This window comes from Haliotis asinina, chromosome 10, assembly GCF_037392515.1.
Source record: "Haliotis asinina isolate JCU_RB_2024 chromosome 10, JCU_Hal_asi_v2, whole genome shotgun sequence".
Classification (NCBI taxonomy): domain Eukaryota; kingdom Metazoa; phylum Mollusca; class Gastropoda; order Lepetellida; family Haliotidae; genus Haliotis; species Haliotis asinina.
In genome coordinates, this window is record NC_090289.1 from 13,872,286 (window position 1) to 13,889,101 (window position 16,816).

The following is a 16,816-nucleotide window of genomic DNA, read 5'->3' on the forward strand; positions in this document are numbered from 1 at the left end:
TAAAGACAAAACACTGGTAATTCAAATACATGTTTACATCTTGTCTTGCCTCTCAAACATTTATTATTTTATTTTCAGACCATGATTTTGGACCAGAATTCTTTCAACAAACATTTCCCATTGATTAATGTTATATGAATCGTCTCAGCTGTCATAGTTTGCTGCTTCTTGGGGTTAAATGTTTTCTTTCCATTATATTTCAGCAAAACCAACTCTTCCTCTAACATTGACAACCTGCTCGCCAACTCCAAGTCTTCTAACTCGCGTGGGTCTACACCCCCTACTCCAGGTAAGGGAGACAGCTGCAATAGACATGGTGCTTAGACTCTCACAAATGCATGGTTCTGTCTCTATGGTAATGGTTGATAGAATTTATTTCATGGTGGCAATATTATGATGCTCAAAAATGCAAGATGACTGTAGTTTTGATAACATATCTATATATATACTGGACAAAATAAGTTAGGGATATTTTTGTTTTTATGACTGATATTTTATCTTTATGTCAGTGAATAAATACATCATTGTTCATAATTTCAAAACTTACGAATATCCCTAGCTATTTTTGTCAAGTATATATTAACATTGTATCACAGTTTAACCTGTCCCAATCAGATATGTATTAGATTTCCTCTGAATTATTAGATTAGCCTCTGAATATTCATTTTAAGCTTGACTAACATTGATCATGTCATTGATTTTGAGGATTGTTTAGGAAAATGACTTGAGTACTTGCATTGTTATTACAATGTCTAATATAAATTAGTCAGCTGTAGAAATCATACAATCAGATATGGATTTTTTAGATATAGAAAACTATCAGTTTTACAGTAATGTACACACTGATTTAGTAGTTAACCCAGTTACAAAAATCAGTAAATTCTTAGCTTGTTCACCAAACAGGACATTATACAAAAGGAAACACTGAAGAGTTATGTAAGCATACTTTTGCATGTGGCATCACTGATAAACGTTTAGTATTGATCTTTATTGTAGCAGTATTGTAGTTGATTTAAGGGGAAGAGATGACATTTATCTTTTTATAAACAACTCTTTTCAAACAATAATATCGTGTTGTGGCTTCAGATTTGTGTGTGTTTGAAATTTCAGGTTTAGAAGATCAGAATGGCTTGGACAGCAATCTTGGAGAGGACAGTGACAGTCTTGGTAAAACCAGCAAAGCGAACATTACACCACCGGCAAAAGAAAAACGAAAACCTTTCTTCAAAAAGGTGAAGTGTATTAAAATGATAAAATACATAAAAGCTTATGCACAAATAACCTCTGTGACTGCCATAGCATATTGTTCAATCAAAATTTACCTTCCATTTACCTTCCATTGGGGCAACTGAGTACCAATGTGGTTAAATCTGTATTCAAGTGTGATTCCTCACATGTGTTCAAAGTGTGAGGCCCACTTCTGGTGTCCTCACCATATTGCTGGAATATTGCTAAAAGTGGCGTAAAACTTAAACTAACTCACTCATTCACTCACAGGAGGTACAACTGACAAAGTTGTCTGAGACGTCACAATTTGCTATGCAAGTGTTGCCCCCCTTGGGCACACCAGGAAGTAAGGATTGTTGATTCAGTTCCAGGTTCACACTGATAATGGTTCTAGGTTTCCACCACACTTTAGTTCATGTGTTTCACAAAAGTGGTGACATATAGGACCTTCATTGCTTGGACCGTTCCTAACACATTAAGTGGAAATTACATAACTGGAACAACAAGTAATAAGTTCACAGGCCACAGTCATAAAACAGGAGGATTGCATTGTGGCCCTAAACAACAAACCAACACAAACATTAAGCAGTGGACTCAGAACACATTAACATACTTCATTCCCTTGATTTTATATATTAAAAGGGGCGGTTGTGTAGCCTGGTGGATATAATGTTCGCAAGTCATGATGACTACCGAGGCTCTATTCCCCACATGGGTACAAAATATGAAACCCATTTCTGGTGTCCCCAGCCATGATATGCTGGGATATTCCTAAAAGCTGCTTAGAAACGAATTCACTTACTGAAACAAGGGCCCTTCTTTTGTAGTACAGTCATATGCCTGTAAAAGTAATGATTTCAAAGCCTGAATATTTAGTGTTGCTGAATGATAGTTAACCATATATGTAAAAGTATTCCATGAACATGGCTTACTATTTAATTTTCCAAAGAGTGAGTATGCTACGTTTTACGCCACACTCAACAGTATTCCAGCTATATGGCATCAGTCGAGTCAAGAATAGACAATCACATGATCAACAGCATGCGCATTGATCAGCACAATTGGGAACTGATGACATGTCAACCAAGTCTGTGAGCCTGACCACCCGATCCTGTTAGTTTCCCCCACATCTCCACTGATCGATTTAAAGTTAGTTCCCCGGTTGTTATGACGTGTTGTTTCCTGTTGCAGTCTGAAAGCATTCCTCCATATGAAGTTGTGCCTTCAATGCGGCCTGTCGTGCTGATTGGGCCCTCCCTGAAAGGGTACGAGGTGACGGACATGATGCAGAAGGCACTGTTTGATTATCTCAAACACAAGTTTGAGGGAAGGTAGGAGAGAAATACATTTCAGAGTGCATTCAAGGAAAATTAATGCCATAGTTCAGATTATCTTATTAGTTGTGTTAAAATGGGAGTGGTGTGGTATCGTAGTTGTTTAAGTGTTGACTTGTCTTGCCGAAGACCCAGGTTGGAATCGCCAAATGTGTACAGTGTGTGAAGCCCATTTCTAGTGTTCCTCTCATGTTGGTGCTTGAATATTGTTATTACCAAGCTCAGTCAGTGGATTAAAATGTTTAACATACTAATGACAAGGCTGTAGAATGTTTTTTTATTTGAGGATTATGGCACAAAACACTGAATGCCTTTTTTTTTCTTTTTTTTTTCTATAGGTTAACCTTTTTTTTTATTAATATTGCATCCCTATGTTGTAGGATAATCATCACTCGTGTGACAGCTGACATTTCACTAGCTAAGCGTTCCCTTCTCAACAACCCCAGCAAGAGAGCAATCATGGAGAGAGCAAACAGTCGGGCTGCTGGGCTAGGTGAGATATTTACTATAAGTCTACTGAGGCAGATAAGTACATGTACTATTGAGTGTAATAATAGTCTTTGCTCAACAATGACATTTGTATCTAAGTGGCTATATATAAACTCTGTTATCTTACAGTGTCATACATGTAAATCTCGTATCTTCATGCATCCCAGAGTATTTTCGCAGTTTAGATAAAATGAACAGACAGTGCCTGAACTTCATGATTTTTTGTCATTTTTTAGTGATCCTCTTAAAAAGTGTTTTGCATGCCATGGCCGTCATTGATGATATGATCTTTGGCCATTATTGGCTTGCTTATTCATTAATCATCATGAAAATATTTAGTGACTTTATACCAATACTCTTTGGGGTTGCCTTAGTGTGATGCTTCAGTGTAGCATTCATGCATGTTACACGTAACATTTGCAGCAGTTGCCCCAGGTCTTACTATTTGGCATTCACCAACAAAGGATACATCAGTGAAGTGTACTGTTGAATAGACTTAATGTTTGTTGTAGGTCAGATTGAGAGAATTTAGAAAGAAATCAACACCGAAAGATAAGCAAAGTTTTAAACATTTGAACACAAAAACAAAACCCAAAACAGTCTATCGATACACCTGTATGTACTAACTATTTACTTGATACAATGAAATCTCAATCCATGAGTGTAGATCAAACATGACAACAGTTCAACACTGGTACTGTGATGTTTTTTATTAAAAAAAGATATTGTTTTCTGTGTGATTACAGTGTTAAAAGTCACCTTTAAACAAACTGTAATTGCTGATCAACTAACCTGACTCTTATTATAAACACATTCCTTATGTGAAAAGTGTTTTCTCTAAATTGTTGATAAGTTACAAGACCAGTAAAACGAAATTAATCGTTTGTGTTCATGTTTATTGTTTAATGATACAAATTAACTTGATTTTTTTTTGTTCATATTTTTAAATGAAGTGGCAGCCCAGCTGTTAATTAAAGGAATTAAGTATATTATAAATGTTTTGAAAATCAATAATTTTTTAGATAAATCAACACTTTCTGGTTGGAATCTTATTTCATCTACAATGTTTTCACGATACCTTGATTTGATATTTTCAGGACAAGGGAAACAACTCTGCATGTTCTGTTGTTTTGGTTACCAGTAAATGTGTAAATTGGATTTGTTGCAGCTGAAGTACAAGCTGAGATTGAGCGGATATTTGAACTGGCCCGAACCCTTCAACTGGTTGTGTTGGACTGTGACACGATTAACCATCCATCTCAGTTGGCAAAAACATCTTTAGCTCCAATTATTGTTTATGTCAAAATTTCATCACCAAAGGTAACATGGTGTTAAAATGAATTATATTCTGCTCAGTTCTATTCAAATTGCTCTGTCTGAGGAACCATGACTTATACATTTACGCTCTAACCCCTCTGAAATATTCTGTCTAATATTCTCCCAGTTTTGTGTCAAATGCCTCAAAATTAACTTCTTGATTTAATTTTCTAGTCTCTTTGTCTTTATCTTCATGTTTTCATTGTTTTCTGGCAGGTACTACAGCGATTAGTCAAGTCAAGAGGTAAATCCCAGAGTAGAAATATGAATGTTCAACTTGTGGCTGCTGACAAGTTGGCGCAATGTAGTCCCGTAAGTACATTCTTATGTATATATCCAGCAATCCCTTACTGCAACACTACATCTGGGGTCCTTTTAACTAATGAGCCTTTCATGATCAGTCATTGAACTAAGATGGAGTAGAACTTGCTTGGCCTGTTGACGTCATCTGCTTTAGCCTCACCTCCCACATTGTATATTAGAGCTTGCAAAATAAATTTGGAATAGCATAGTTTTTCATGATTCATGGTGTAGATAAAAATGTATCAAGTATCTTTTCTGCCAATTCTGGTAAATGATCAAAGTGTAATTTGGAATAAAACATCCACAGACATGATGATTTCCTATTAAATTTAAGAATGATCTATTCCTGTCTCATGAAAGAGTATAACCATTAGTATGCCCTTTAAAATATTCCAGCTATGTGGTGTATTGTAGATTGACATTGATGGGTACTTTTTGAGCATGGAGCAGTTTGATTTGTTTTTTTTCTCCTTGAACACTTCAAATTCCTGTAGTCCATTTTTGAATCTACTCATCTACTGACTTGCCAAAGGGATACATTTTGCTGAGTGGACTTGAGTATTTGCGGATGTACTTGAGTAACATCATGCAGTGTAAACTTCTTTTTAACCGGCTGGCATGTAATGCGGGGGGGATATAGTCGACGCCTTGTCTGTCCATCCGTCCGTCCGTAATCATTTTCTTTCCGGAGCATAACTCAGAAACCGTTCAATATTTTTAGACCAAACTTTATAGATATAGTAATCTCAGCCTATGGTTGTGCCTTTTGCTATTTACAGATTTCTTGCATTTGTATTTTTTTTTGTTTTTCCATGGAACATTTTGGTGTTAGTCTTATGGTGTGGTGGGCTTCGTTTCCGGAGCAGAACTCAAAAACCGCTCAATATTTTTCTGCAAAACTAGGTAGATATATCAATCAGAACCGAAAGTGGTGCCTTTTACTAGATACAGGTTTTTGTGATTTATTATTTTCTTGATTTCCATGGAAATGTTTCAGACTTAGTCTCAAAATGGAGGGATGGGCTTCATTTTCAGAGCAAAACTCAAAAACCGTTCAATAGTTTTCTGCAGAACTTGGTAGATATATCAGTCAGAACCTAAAGTGATGCCTTTTGCTAGATACAGGTTTTTGTGAGTTATTGTTTTCTTGGTTTCCATGGAAATGTTTCGGACTTACTCTCAAAATGGAGGGATGGGCTTCGTTTCCAGAGCAGAACTCAAAAACTTCTTAATATCTGTCAGTAAAACTTGATAGATATGTGTGGCAGACCCCAAAGTGGTGCCTTTTGCTATTTACAGGTTTTTCTGATTTATTATTTTCTCCATTTCTATGGAAACGTTTCGGACTTAGTCTCAAAATGGAGGGATGGGCTTCGTTTCCGGAGCAGAACTCAAAAACCATTCGATATTTTTCTGCAAAACTTGGTAGATATATCAATCGGAACCTAAAGTGGTGACTTTTGCTACTTACAGGTTTTTGTGATTTATCATTTTCTTGGTTTCCATGGAAATGTTTCGGACTTACTCTCAAAAGTGAGTGGTGTGTTCCGAGCAGAACTAAAAAATTTCCTGATATATCTGTCAGTAAAACTTGGTAGATATGTGTGGCAGACCCCAAAGTGGTGCCTTTTGCTATTTACAGGTTTTTATGATGTATTATTTTCCATGAACATGTTGCTGACTTCGTTTCCGGAGCACAACTCAAAAACGATTTCATATCTTTCAAAAGATCTTGGCAGATATACGAGACAGATCTTGAAATGGTGACTTTTTCTGATTACAGATATATGGCATTTATATTTTTCATGAATTCCATGGAAACAATTCAGACTTGGTCTAAAAACACAATAAGTAACTGTCAGATGATTTGTCCTTTCAAATATGTGGGGGCCGGGGGGATATGTCATCTTCTGATGACTTTTGTATTGATTTCTTATGTCCCCAGCCACCGTATTGTTAGCATAGTGGTTATAGCGACATTGAGTTAAACTCTCTCACACACTGGTAAATAATTCAATTCCTTCTATGCAAGGCTTCGAATTTTTCATTTAGCGCTTGCATCAGTGACTAAGATATTCTGATTCTCTTTGCAGGAAATGTTTGATGTGATTCTGGATGAAAACCAGCTGGATGATGCATGTGATCATCTGGCTGAGTTTCTGGAAGCTTACTGGCGTGCCACCCATCCTCCCACCCTTACCCCTGCCTCCCCCTCTCACCCCCACAGGACTATGCCCCAGTCCCCTACGGGACCCCTCTCCAGGCACAACACAGTGCCTGCAGGTGTCTCTCACAGTCGTTCAGGCAGCCTGGAGCGCCACCGGCGACCAGCGTCACCCGAGCGTCGCCATGAGCACGACCGAGATGCCAGGTTACGGGATGTTCACGACTATGACCGTGACTACCAGTCACGTGACTATGACACGAGGGGGGGCAGGGACTACGGAAGGGGAGATCCTCGTGACCAACGTTCTCACGACTATGATTCACGGAGGCATGCTCGGGATTATGAGCACCATATAGACTCGCGAGATAAACTCCATAGCTCTCCGCGGAATAAAAATTACCCGCCTTTGCGTCAGGGAAGTATAGACATCTAGCATTGAATTTGTGCAATTTCTGATGGAGTTGGTTCTTGGAGTATCCAACTACTGGTTGTTTGTTTATGGATTACCACATTTTAATGTGATGCAATCTGTTTTCTCTCCTTTGTCAAACTTGATATCTTGTGGGAGCGGCTGTGTGACTTACACCAGTAAGGACCCAGGATTATTCCAGTAAACCTTCATGGAGTGGAGTGACCTTTGACCTTTGGAGTGTAAATTGCATATAGCAAGCTCGACTTCACCACTTGTTGTGCATAATGAACTGTGTACGTACTTTGGTACTCTGCAGCCAAAGTGGTTTATTTGAAAAAAGTTTTTTGCTCAAATCTCTTTAGCTCTGTACACTTGTGTGTTATGGGAAAGTTTGTGAGCCCACATTTTATAGCTCCAGTAATGGGGAACTTTCTAATTTCTTTTGTTTTCTTAATGTTTTAGAGTGCTTGAAATTTGAACAAATCTTTTTGTATCAGAAGCATAGCATCAAATGTTTTCATGGGACAAGTGAGATGTACCAGGCCTATACTCCCAGCATCTACACAAGACTTCGCGGAAGTCTGTCATTTAAAACGTTTGATCTCTTTGCATTAATTACTATTAAAGTATCTTTCCATCCGAAAGTTTTGTATAATCTTGGAATAACTCTTACTCCTGTTAAGTGCTATGCTTCATGGTATTGTTTCAAAACAAACAAAAAAAGCCGCAACAAATGGCAAGGGCAAAGAACATTATAATAATGCATTTTTGTGATTTCAATTGTTTCCAGTTTGTTCATTGAAGTTGAAACCTCGATATTTTCAAATAGAATCTTAATTTCCAAATCTCTTTAGTGTAGTCCTTTTTCCTGCAGAGAGTTCCCATATATAGACATGTTGTTTCCTTTTGAACTGAATTGTTATATGCTACACATGAATTCAGGCATAAGCTGCCAGAGGAACTCCTTCAGATTCTCCCGCATGAATATTCATGAAGTTAATGACCAAAGATAAGAAACTCTGTTGGTGGTTTCACAAAACCTTGTACTGTTAGACATTTGGTTCACAGAGGAATCTGCCTCACAATCATCGAGTGTAATTTCTCTGATGCAGAAAAGGATTTTTACAGGAAGAAGATTTCAGTGTGGGTGGATCATATTTTTTAGGAACCTTTTTCTTATTTGTTAACATTATTTAGTACTGAAGATTTTTTTGCACTGGTAGAGGTTTAAATCTGATCAAGACAATGAATTTGTTGTATATTTGCTCTGAAGTTGTTCCATAATATTTATGCAGCACTTACGGACTTAACTCGGGTTACTAATGAGAATCAAGCTTGAATAGGCTTTCTTATAGTTTCACATTATTTGAATGAAGTTGGGAGTTTTCCAGGAATGTTTTCACTATGTAAAGAATTGTGTTTGTTATATTTCAAGGCTATCAGATTGTGTTAAGTTCTCAAAAATAACATTTTGTGTCTGGATGGTTGTCAGCAGCAGGATGAAAGAAAACACTGATATTATTCCTGAATTGGTATGGATCAAGTAGGCATTGTCAATTATTTTCAGAATGTAGCTGGTAGTTTTGAAGGCACATAACTATCCCGTTGATGGAAACACATCAACTAAGGTAATTTAAGTAATATAGTGATGTGTATCACAGGTATTGACATGAATATTATTTATAAGTAAAACATATTGTTACCTGATCAAGACAATGATATTTATTGGTTTGTGTTAATGAAGTTGTAATTGCTTTCAATTCTATTCCAAGCTGTTCAGGACCAAATGATGCGCACAAGAAACTTAGGAAATCTTACTCAAGCTTAACATTAGTTGTGTGTTCTTTGTTTCTCTTCCATATATTTATCTGAGGTAGATGCTCAGCTGTGTAGAAAGGTCAGCCATGTGCATGGCCCCTATTCCTCCAACAGCAGTTTCTGACTCCTGCACTTGCTCACTATGATGCACCATAGTGTTTTTATTCAATCTAGTAATTAATATCTGCCTGATGTTTAGTGATTACGCAAGATGGAAAACAATTGCTTAACTCAATTTCTTCTATTTAATTTAAAATGAATAATTTAGTCCAAACCAAGTGATAACAGAAAATTTTCTGATCATATACGTAGATGTTTCCATGACAGTAGTTCATGGAGACAGATGATAATAAAGTTGATTTGGTGCGGGCACCTATTATAAAAGATCATACTGTATCCTTTGTTAAAAATATACTTAATATGAGAAAAATACTTGCTAATCTCATTGTTATTACGTGTGATATTATTCAAAATTGTGATTAAAACAACCATGACCTGATGTCTCAAACTGCTTTTTCATATTGTACGTATCTCATATTCACATATTTATTCCACAGTTTTAATTAGTTTTTCATGTTTTGTGTGCTGACTTATTTGCATAAGGTGTTACATTTCCCCTTTGTTATCATAGAAGCAAAGCAAATTATTTTTTTTCCACTCTTCACACCGGGTATATTATTGTGATGTAACCTGATTTATTACCACCAATTTTTTAGTTGTGTATGAAGCTCAACCAACATACCGTGTTATTTCCATCTACAATGTGTTTTTGGTCTCTCTGAGTTGGATGAATAAGGTATGAAATTCAGTGACAGAAAGGTTACTTAGTCAGAATGACTGATGAAATCTTTTTGAATGAACATGTACAGAGTTTTAAAGTCTACTCCTGAGAGCCATGCATTTATGTGCAACCTGTAACAACCTGCCTCAATGAAAGTCAGGGCATGTGAAAATTACCAGGTCTTTCATAATGAACGTTCTCTGTTCTAGATAATATTATAGATGCTTTCATTCTGGCTAAAATTCAGCTGTAAAGTAAAGACACATGTGCCCTTGTTTCATTACTGTTGTTAGTTACCCAAAATTATATTATCAAGACAGAATTTAGAAATTAATACAATATTCCTTCCTAAAATGACATGATAATTCTTGTTTGTAATAGACAGGCTGGTTGAACATATGGCTCAGTATTTGTATTTGAATTGACTGGCCTCCATTTTATTTGTTTGCTATGAAAGAGCAAATGTTTCGTGCAATCCTTATACATTTATCTTGAATAGTGCAATATTTTGTCGTGCTGCTTTTTGCACATGGACCTTATAACTTTATTTATGTATTGTTTCACCCGTTAACCCGCAATCTCTCACACCCATCTTGGTGTCTGTCCAGGCAACTTGCACCTCTCCACATCACATATTTGTTTGAAACATCTAGTCCTTTGTCATCATATATGTGATGTAATCACTTTAGACAATGCCAGTTCAGGGCTATACTATTACACTATTTGCCCCTGATGATTGGTTGTTATGAAATTGTGATTACTCTATCATTGCTTGCATATATTGCGGTTTTACAGGTAAGATATATAAAATTATAACATTATATTGATATGTATCTCCAGTGGATATGTTTTTTCTAAATCAGTTGTGTAACCATGATAACATTTCAGAATTTCTTCAACTTTTCATGCCTAATGTGAAATAAAACTCAAATTTCAACACAGTTCTGTAATTGTGTGCAGCAGTAATTGGTCTCACATTTATCAGATCATAATGATCCTCATTATTACGAACCTGGTTGTTTGAAAAGAATGTATGTTTTCATTCCGTTTACATTATACAAAGAACATTGTTCAGAGTGTTTTGTTTGTTGACAGTTTCATTCTTTATATCACCCAACGGGACAGACTAAATCCATTTTCTAACATATTATTACCAAATGTTTTCCATAACCTAATTCCCAAGAACTGCAGTGATTTATACATAGAAAGTCAAGTGAGACATCCACTTCCCAAGAACTGCAGTGATTTATACATAGAAAGTCAAGTGAGACATCCACTTCCCAAGAACTGCAGTGATTTATACATAGAAAGTCAAGTGAGACATCCACTTCCCAAGAACTGCAGTGATTTATACATAGAAAGTCAAGTGAGACATCCACTTCCCAAGAACTGCAGTGATTTATACATAGAAAGTCAAGTGAGACATCCACTTCCCAAGAACCAAGGTATCATAGGAGTGTTTCCATTCTTTTTGCCTTTTGATATTTTTCTTAACTGATTTGACAATATTGGATTCCATGGTTTCTATTTATTTTGCTGAATTCATTGATTTATTTAATGGATGGGCCTTGTTTGTTTTCCTTGTATATACTACATGCCAGAGCCCATTCATGTATATGTCATCTTGGCTGCCGGTTGATATCTACTGTTCAGCTGTTGTCTTGATGGGAATGTGTATATCTCAAGTTCAAAGAACTGGGAGATTTGGCACTGTGTGATGTGAGATTAGACACAGTTTTAATGAACTAGCAATAAGGCCATGATAACAAGATAGCCAGGTATTTGCTTCCTGTCTCAATCCAATCTGTATGTTTGTCTGCTCTAAAATATCTTCTTCTGCGAAAGTAACTAAACAAACAATTTGGATCAAAATCTGGTAATTGAGTTATCATGATCTTGAAAAGACAGTTTTCATTCTCAATTTGTCAAGCATATTGACTGCTTTGATAAAGACATTTTTTGTTATTGAATGCCAAGAAATTATTTTACAAGGTTTGGAGGAAGAAGCAGCAGTGTTGAATTTTAGTGTGTGGGAGATATTAATGTGCAGTGGAAGTTTGCTGAACTTCTTTGATGTACAATACATCTTCAGTGTCAAAAAAGATTATACCTGTCACCTTTGTTGATGCCTGTGTTTTGTCAGAAACACATTATATGAAAGTAACATGCAACATTTCTATTCTACACTCAAGTTATTGACCTCCTGGCACCTTTCTTCTTTGAAAATTGTTAACAAATTACAAGGCAAAAAATCTCAAAAAGATGAAAAAAAAAACACATTTGGTTGCTATAAACTTTAAGAATTCGAATTTCATTTTGTCAGAGATGTATATACGAAAAGTTTAATTGTCATGAATTAATTCTTATTAATGAGTATTCAAGGATTCATGTCTTGATTGATTCCAGTTATTTCTAACAGGAAAAAATCACAAGATCTCATTGATAATTTATTTCTAAAAGGTCTTTAGTAATGTCTGTGTTAATGCACAATCACATTTTCCTAATTAGATTCTGTTTCACATGAAAACATTTCCTTCCCAGATTTAAGTAACTATTTTATACTGTATGTCTCCTTGAGCAAGTGCCCCATAGGTTCATGAGCACAAGGAACTGGTCACTTGCTGAACCTGACAGTATCATGATGTCTAGTGTCAGGCTTACTGTTCTGTCCACACCCAAATACATAATACTTGTATATAACACAAACATTACTGTGTTGTAGTTTCTTTGGAGCTTGAGTTCTGACCAATAACTAGAGCTTCCGATATGGCTCTAGTCATGGTTACTTGTGTCAGAGAAGCCCACCCAAAGTCTTGCTGTTCATGCCACCAGGTCTCTCGTAGATACAAACACTCATACAGTAGAATGTTCTTTGTAATATTCTGTGCATAATTGACTTTGAAACAAGTCAGTTGTCTCTTTTTCAACTCTAGAAGCCTGAATGTTTCTTTGCAATACAAACACAATGATTTCCTCACACAACCTTACAACATAGTAATCCTGATATGATGTCGCTGTTAGTCTGTTCCGACATTTGCATGCACTATTGTTTATTCCTCTATAGATAAGCCTTACTACTGCTGTAAGGCAATGCCTGTACACCCTCTGTTTATGATTGCTGCCCATGACCACCATACCACATTGGGCTGCCATCAAGTGCAGGTAACTCCAGTAGGTGTGGGATTGCAGCCATGTGCAGTGATGGATCAGTGTTTATGATGGAAGTTCCATGGCTGCAGTTACTGTCATAGTGGTATGATTGTCAGTATGTCAAACAGCCCTTCAGCAGTCTTGGTGATGCAGTTGCCTGTTTGTCTCTGTGGGGACAGGTTACATTACCCATGCTGCTTATGTGCCAGGGCCTTGTCTATATTCACTGTCAAGCTTTAGCTTCTGTCTGAATGCCATTGACCGTTTCCCTTATTGTGGCCACCGAACAGGCCAATCTGGTTTTATTTTCACCATGTGACTCTTGTTGGATTTGTAAATAAAATTTTTATCTCCTACATTGCCTATTGTTATCAGTTGATTTCATTTACCTGTTTTAACATGACACTCATTTCACAATGACGAATTTGAAGGATGCTTTGTTAAGTGATAGAGGCATTTGCTGGCATTTCACTTAGTCGTCCATAATAAGGAAGGATGACAATATATGGATGAACAATGAGGGCGACGTTTTGGGTAGGTTCTAACACGTCAAGCAAGTGAACAGTATGCGGAAGGTGAGCATGTATACAGGTTGGTTGATATGTTTGTACAGCTTGATTGGGGTAGGAAGCTAGACACAATAACAACACATGGACTTTGATGTAATCTTGTACCTCATGCCGCAGATCGCGGCCGGAGTGTTAAATAAAACTCAGTTCAGTTCAGTTCAGTTCAGTTCAGTTCAGTTCAGTTCAGTTCAAATCAGACAAACGAAGCCAGCAACCACAATTGGGGTAGTGAAGCCTGTGGTATACATAAGCGGGGCTGGCAATAATGAGCATCATTAATGAGTTGATAATATGCAGGAGGTATGTAATAACCTTGGTCACGGTTGATTGATGGCTGGCGTCTTTTGATGTGGATGGCCTCTTGGAGTTTCCCCGAGCTTGGAGTCTTTGAGGTTGGTTGCTCGGGTTTGGGTTCTGTCCCACTGGTTCTGTCCCACCCGCTCATCTATATATTGTCATCCTTCCTTACTACTCCAACTTGTAAATGTCTCTCAAAGACGTTAGTCCTCCATAATGTGTGTAATATGCTGGATTGGTCCTTTTTGTGTTAGAAGTTTCCAGATCGCTGTGAACCTCTAAATATAGGAAGCTGCACTCCACAGCCCGCTACTGGATTTAACATGAGTACTACATGGACTCGTGAAATCACTTAACTAGAGGAAGAAATTCTTCGTATACTCTCGACTGATTTTTTTCATTTTTGCAATCATATCTACAGTGCAGGTCAAATATTGCACCGTAAACAGCATTGTAAAAGACAGTCTTTGTCTGAGCTGTGGCTACTGCAACTTGGATGTCAAAGAAGCATTTATATTTTAGTAGATTACGTAAGTACAAGAAATGAAGTGCACTATATTTTTAGGTCGTTCTCCATGTGGCAAGGCACCTCATTTATATACCGTTTTTCGTTTAACTTTGGATTATCCTGACAAGTGTCCCAGCAGAACTGTCAGATACTGTATCGCGGTAACTTAAGACCACTGGAACCCGGTATCTATCATGCAAGTACTGGAAAGCTGCCACAGGATATTCCTCATTACGTTGTCTGACGTGACGTGTACTTCTGAGACGTACAAACTGAACCTTTTCTGTGGGGATGGTAACTCTGTAAACTCCTTTCGAGAAGATATCAGATGTACCACCAACTCAAAGGTAATATGTGTGATAGATCACTGGTTATTGATATTATGCCAAAGTTTCTTGTTAGTCTTGATGTGGACATGATGTCGTAAGAGACATAGTAGCTCAGTGTTGGAAATCGATCTTATCTACAGAATGATTATGCTTAACCGTGAAAAAAGTAATCCCCTTAATCAAATCACAAGGCAAATAGATCTCGCAATGGACAGGCACTGACGGTTTCGTGTCAGGCATTTTTGCAAGACTTAACTTGAAATTTGTCACGTCTCTGTAGTAAAAGTACCAGTTTAGTAAATCGTGTATGCACAAAGAGAACCGCGAGGTGGTTGGTTGGTTTTACAGTTTTAGGGCGACATGGGCCAGTGAAAGGCCTACTAGAACCGCGATGATATTCACATAATTATCCCCCGCAACAAAGATGTACCGTCCGTCCGTGCGTCCGTCACACTTTGTCCAACATATGACTCTTAAACTCTTAAACTATCAAAACTTGTCATAGCTTGCTTGGTGCACATGTCAAGCATGATCCCTAGATGTACCTATTGGGGGTTAGAACCAGATGGGAATTTGATGTTTCCGTGGTAACATGAGTTAGACTGTGGGTGAGGATGTCATCTTGAGGACAGCTCTAAACTAATGCTAAACACACTAACGTCATCACCGTTTTCGTACACATACCAAACATGATACCTAGATGTGCCTTATGGGGGTTAGACCCAGATAAAAGTCTTATACTGTTCTGTTTACATGGAAACATGACTTAGGCTGTGACTATGACTTATGGTGAGGGTTTGTTTCTTTTCACTGTTATAAAAGACTCAATCGAAAAATAATTCATAATTTCTTGAGTGTTATTTCGACAACATTTAGGTGTGAAGAACTAAGCATGTTGGACCATCGCTTACACGCCGACCCGAACTAAATCATGGCGAATACTTGGCGTAAACATACGCATAGATCATTTTCTAATTAATTTTATGAATGAAAAAACACCATTAATTTTGAGTAATACCTTGGGCCATATTGTGTAGAGGGAAAATCGTTTATTTTTGAAAGCTGTGGTAAGTAGTTCAAGTATTTTTTAACCATGGTTTCACATATAAACCAGGTTGCAACAGCGCCATTGCTGAAAAATCACGAAGATTCCCACCGGAAACTTGCAGTAAATAAATGTCGTCATTGTAAAGAAACTTTCACAGAAACATCAGATTTGAAACAGCATATCAAACCTGTCGACCTGAAAGCCCGACAAGTGGTGTACAAACTGTTAGTGTTCGACGTTTTTGAGTGTACTGACTGTTTGTGAGGAGACGTTAGGAGTATCACAAGCCCAAACATATCAACGATTCCGTCAGTTCCACGTTCAACTTTTCAAATTTTGAGGTTACGCCGTGGTGTTGCTGGAATATTCCTACAACCGGTGAAAAAATAAACTCATGTTTTGAGGCCATTTTATCCACAGTTGCAATAGAATCTAAGACAGACAACATGAAGCCTGTTCTTGCAAAATGTTGTCCATTTACATCAGGAACACTCATTGGGGGTATTGCAAAATCCAAGAAACATTTTTTCTCGGTTGTACTTGGAATCAGTTGTCACTGATTTTAAGGCCACTGATGAACCGAAGAAATCAGCTGTTGAACATTCTTGAACCAGTCCTCCAAAAAGATCTAACAGTCTCCGAGTACCTCATGCTGCAGGTATTTTTACGGGCAAACCATCTCTCTACATCCAGATCTAGCAAGAAAGCAATGTTATCAGATGGAAACATGCATTTGCCATTAAAGATAGTAGCAAATTTGATACCTGGTAATTGACAACTGTCTTCGTTGTTTCATGTACAGAGTTAGGTAATGGAGCAGCAGCCTTGTCCGGTTATGTTTGATACGCGACAGGAAAAAAGTGTCCTGAGTGTTGACTTGATTTCTGTCCGGTTAGAGAAACATTAATGTCCAAAGCCGAGGTACTCGACATCTTTTATTTCCCCATCTATTAAAATGTGGAATGATATCCACACAGCAATTGGAAAATGCGACTCTGATGCATTATTTTAATCTTATGTCCACGTGGAAGGAAATGTGCTCCTAATTATTATTCATATTGAATGAG

At 37.3% G+C, this 16,816-nt stretch overlaps 1 protein-coding gene across 4 annotated transcripts in view; it reads left to right on the forward strand.

The window, feature by feature from the left end:
- The window catches only part of LOC137299153 (voltage-dependent L-type calcium channel subunit beta-1-like), a 62,047-nt gene extending 48,693 nt beyond the window's left edge, over positions 1-13,354 (forward strand). For all 4 annotated transcript variants that reach the window (XM_067831703.1, XM_067831700.1, XM_067831704.1 and 1 more), the window contains 7 exons: positions 204-289; positions 1,111-1,232; positions 2,419-2,558; positions 2,942-3,054; positions 4,219-4,370; positions 4,584-4,679; positions 6,764-13,354. In XM_067831703.1, coding sequence (XP_067687804.1) covers positions 204-289; positions 1,111-1,232; positions 2,419-2,558; positions 2,942-3,054; positions 4,219-4,370; positions 4,584-4,679; positions 6,764-7,270 — 1,216 coding nt within the window. In that variant the 3' untranslated portion in view covers positions 7,271-13,354. The remainder of the gene's footprint in view (positions 1-203; positions 290-1,110; positions 1,233-2,418; positions 2,559-2,941; positions 3,055-4,218; positions 4,371-4,583; positions 4,680-6,763) is intronic.
- The last annotated feature ends 3,462 nt before the right edge of the window (positions 13,355-16,816 follow it).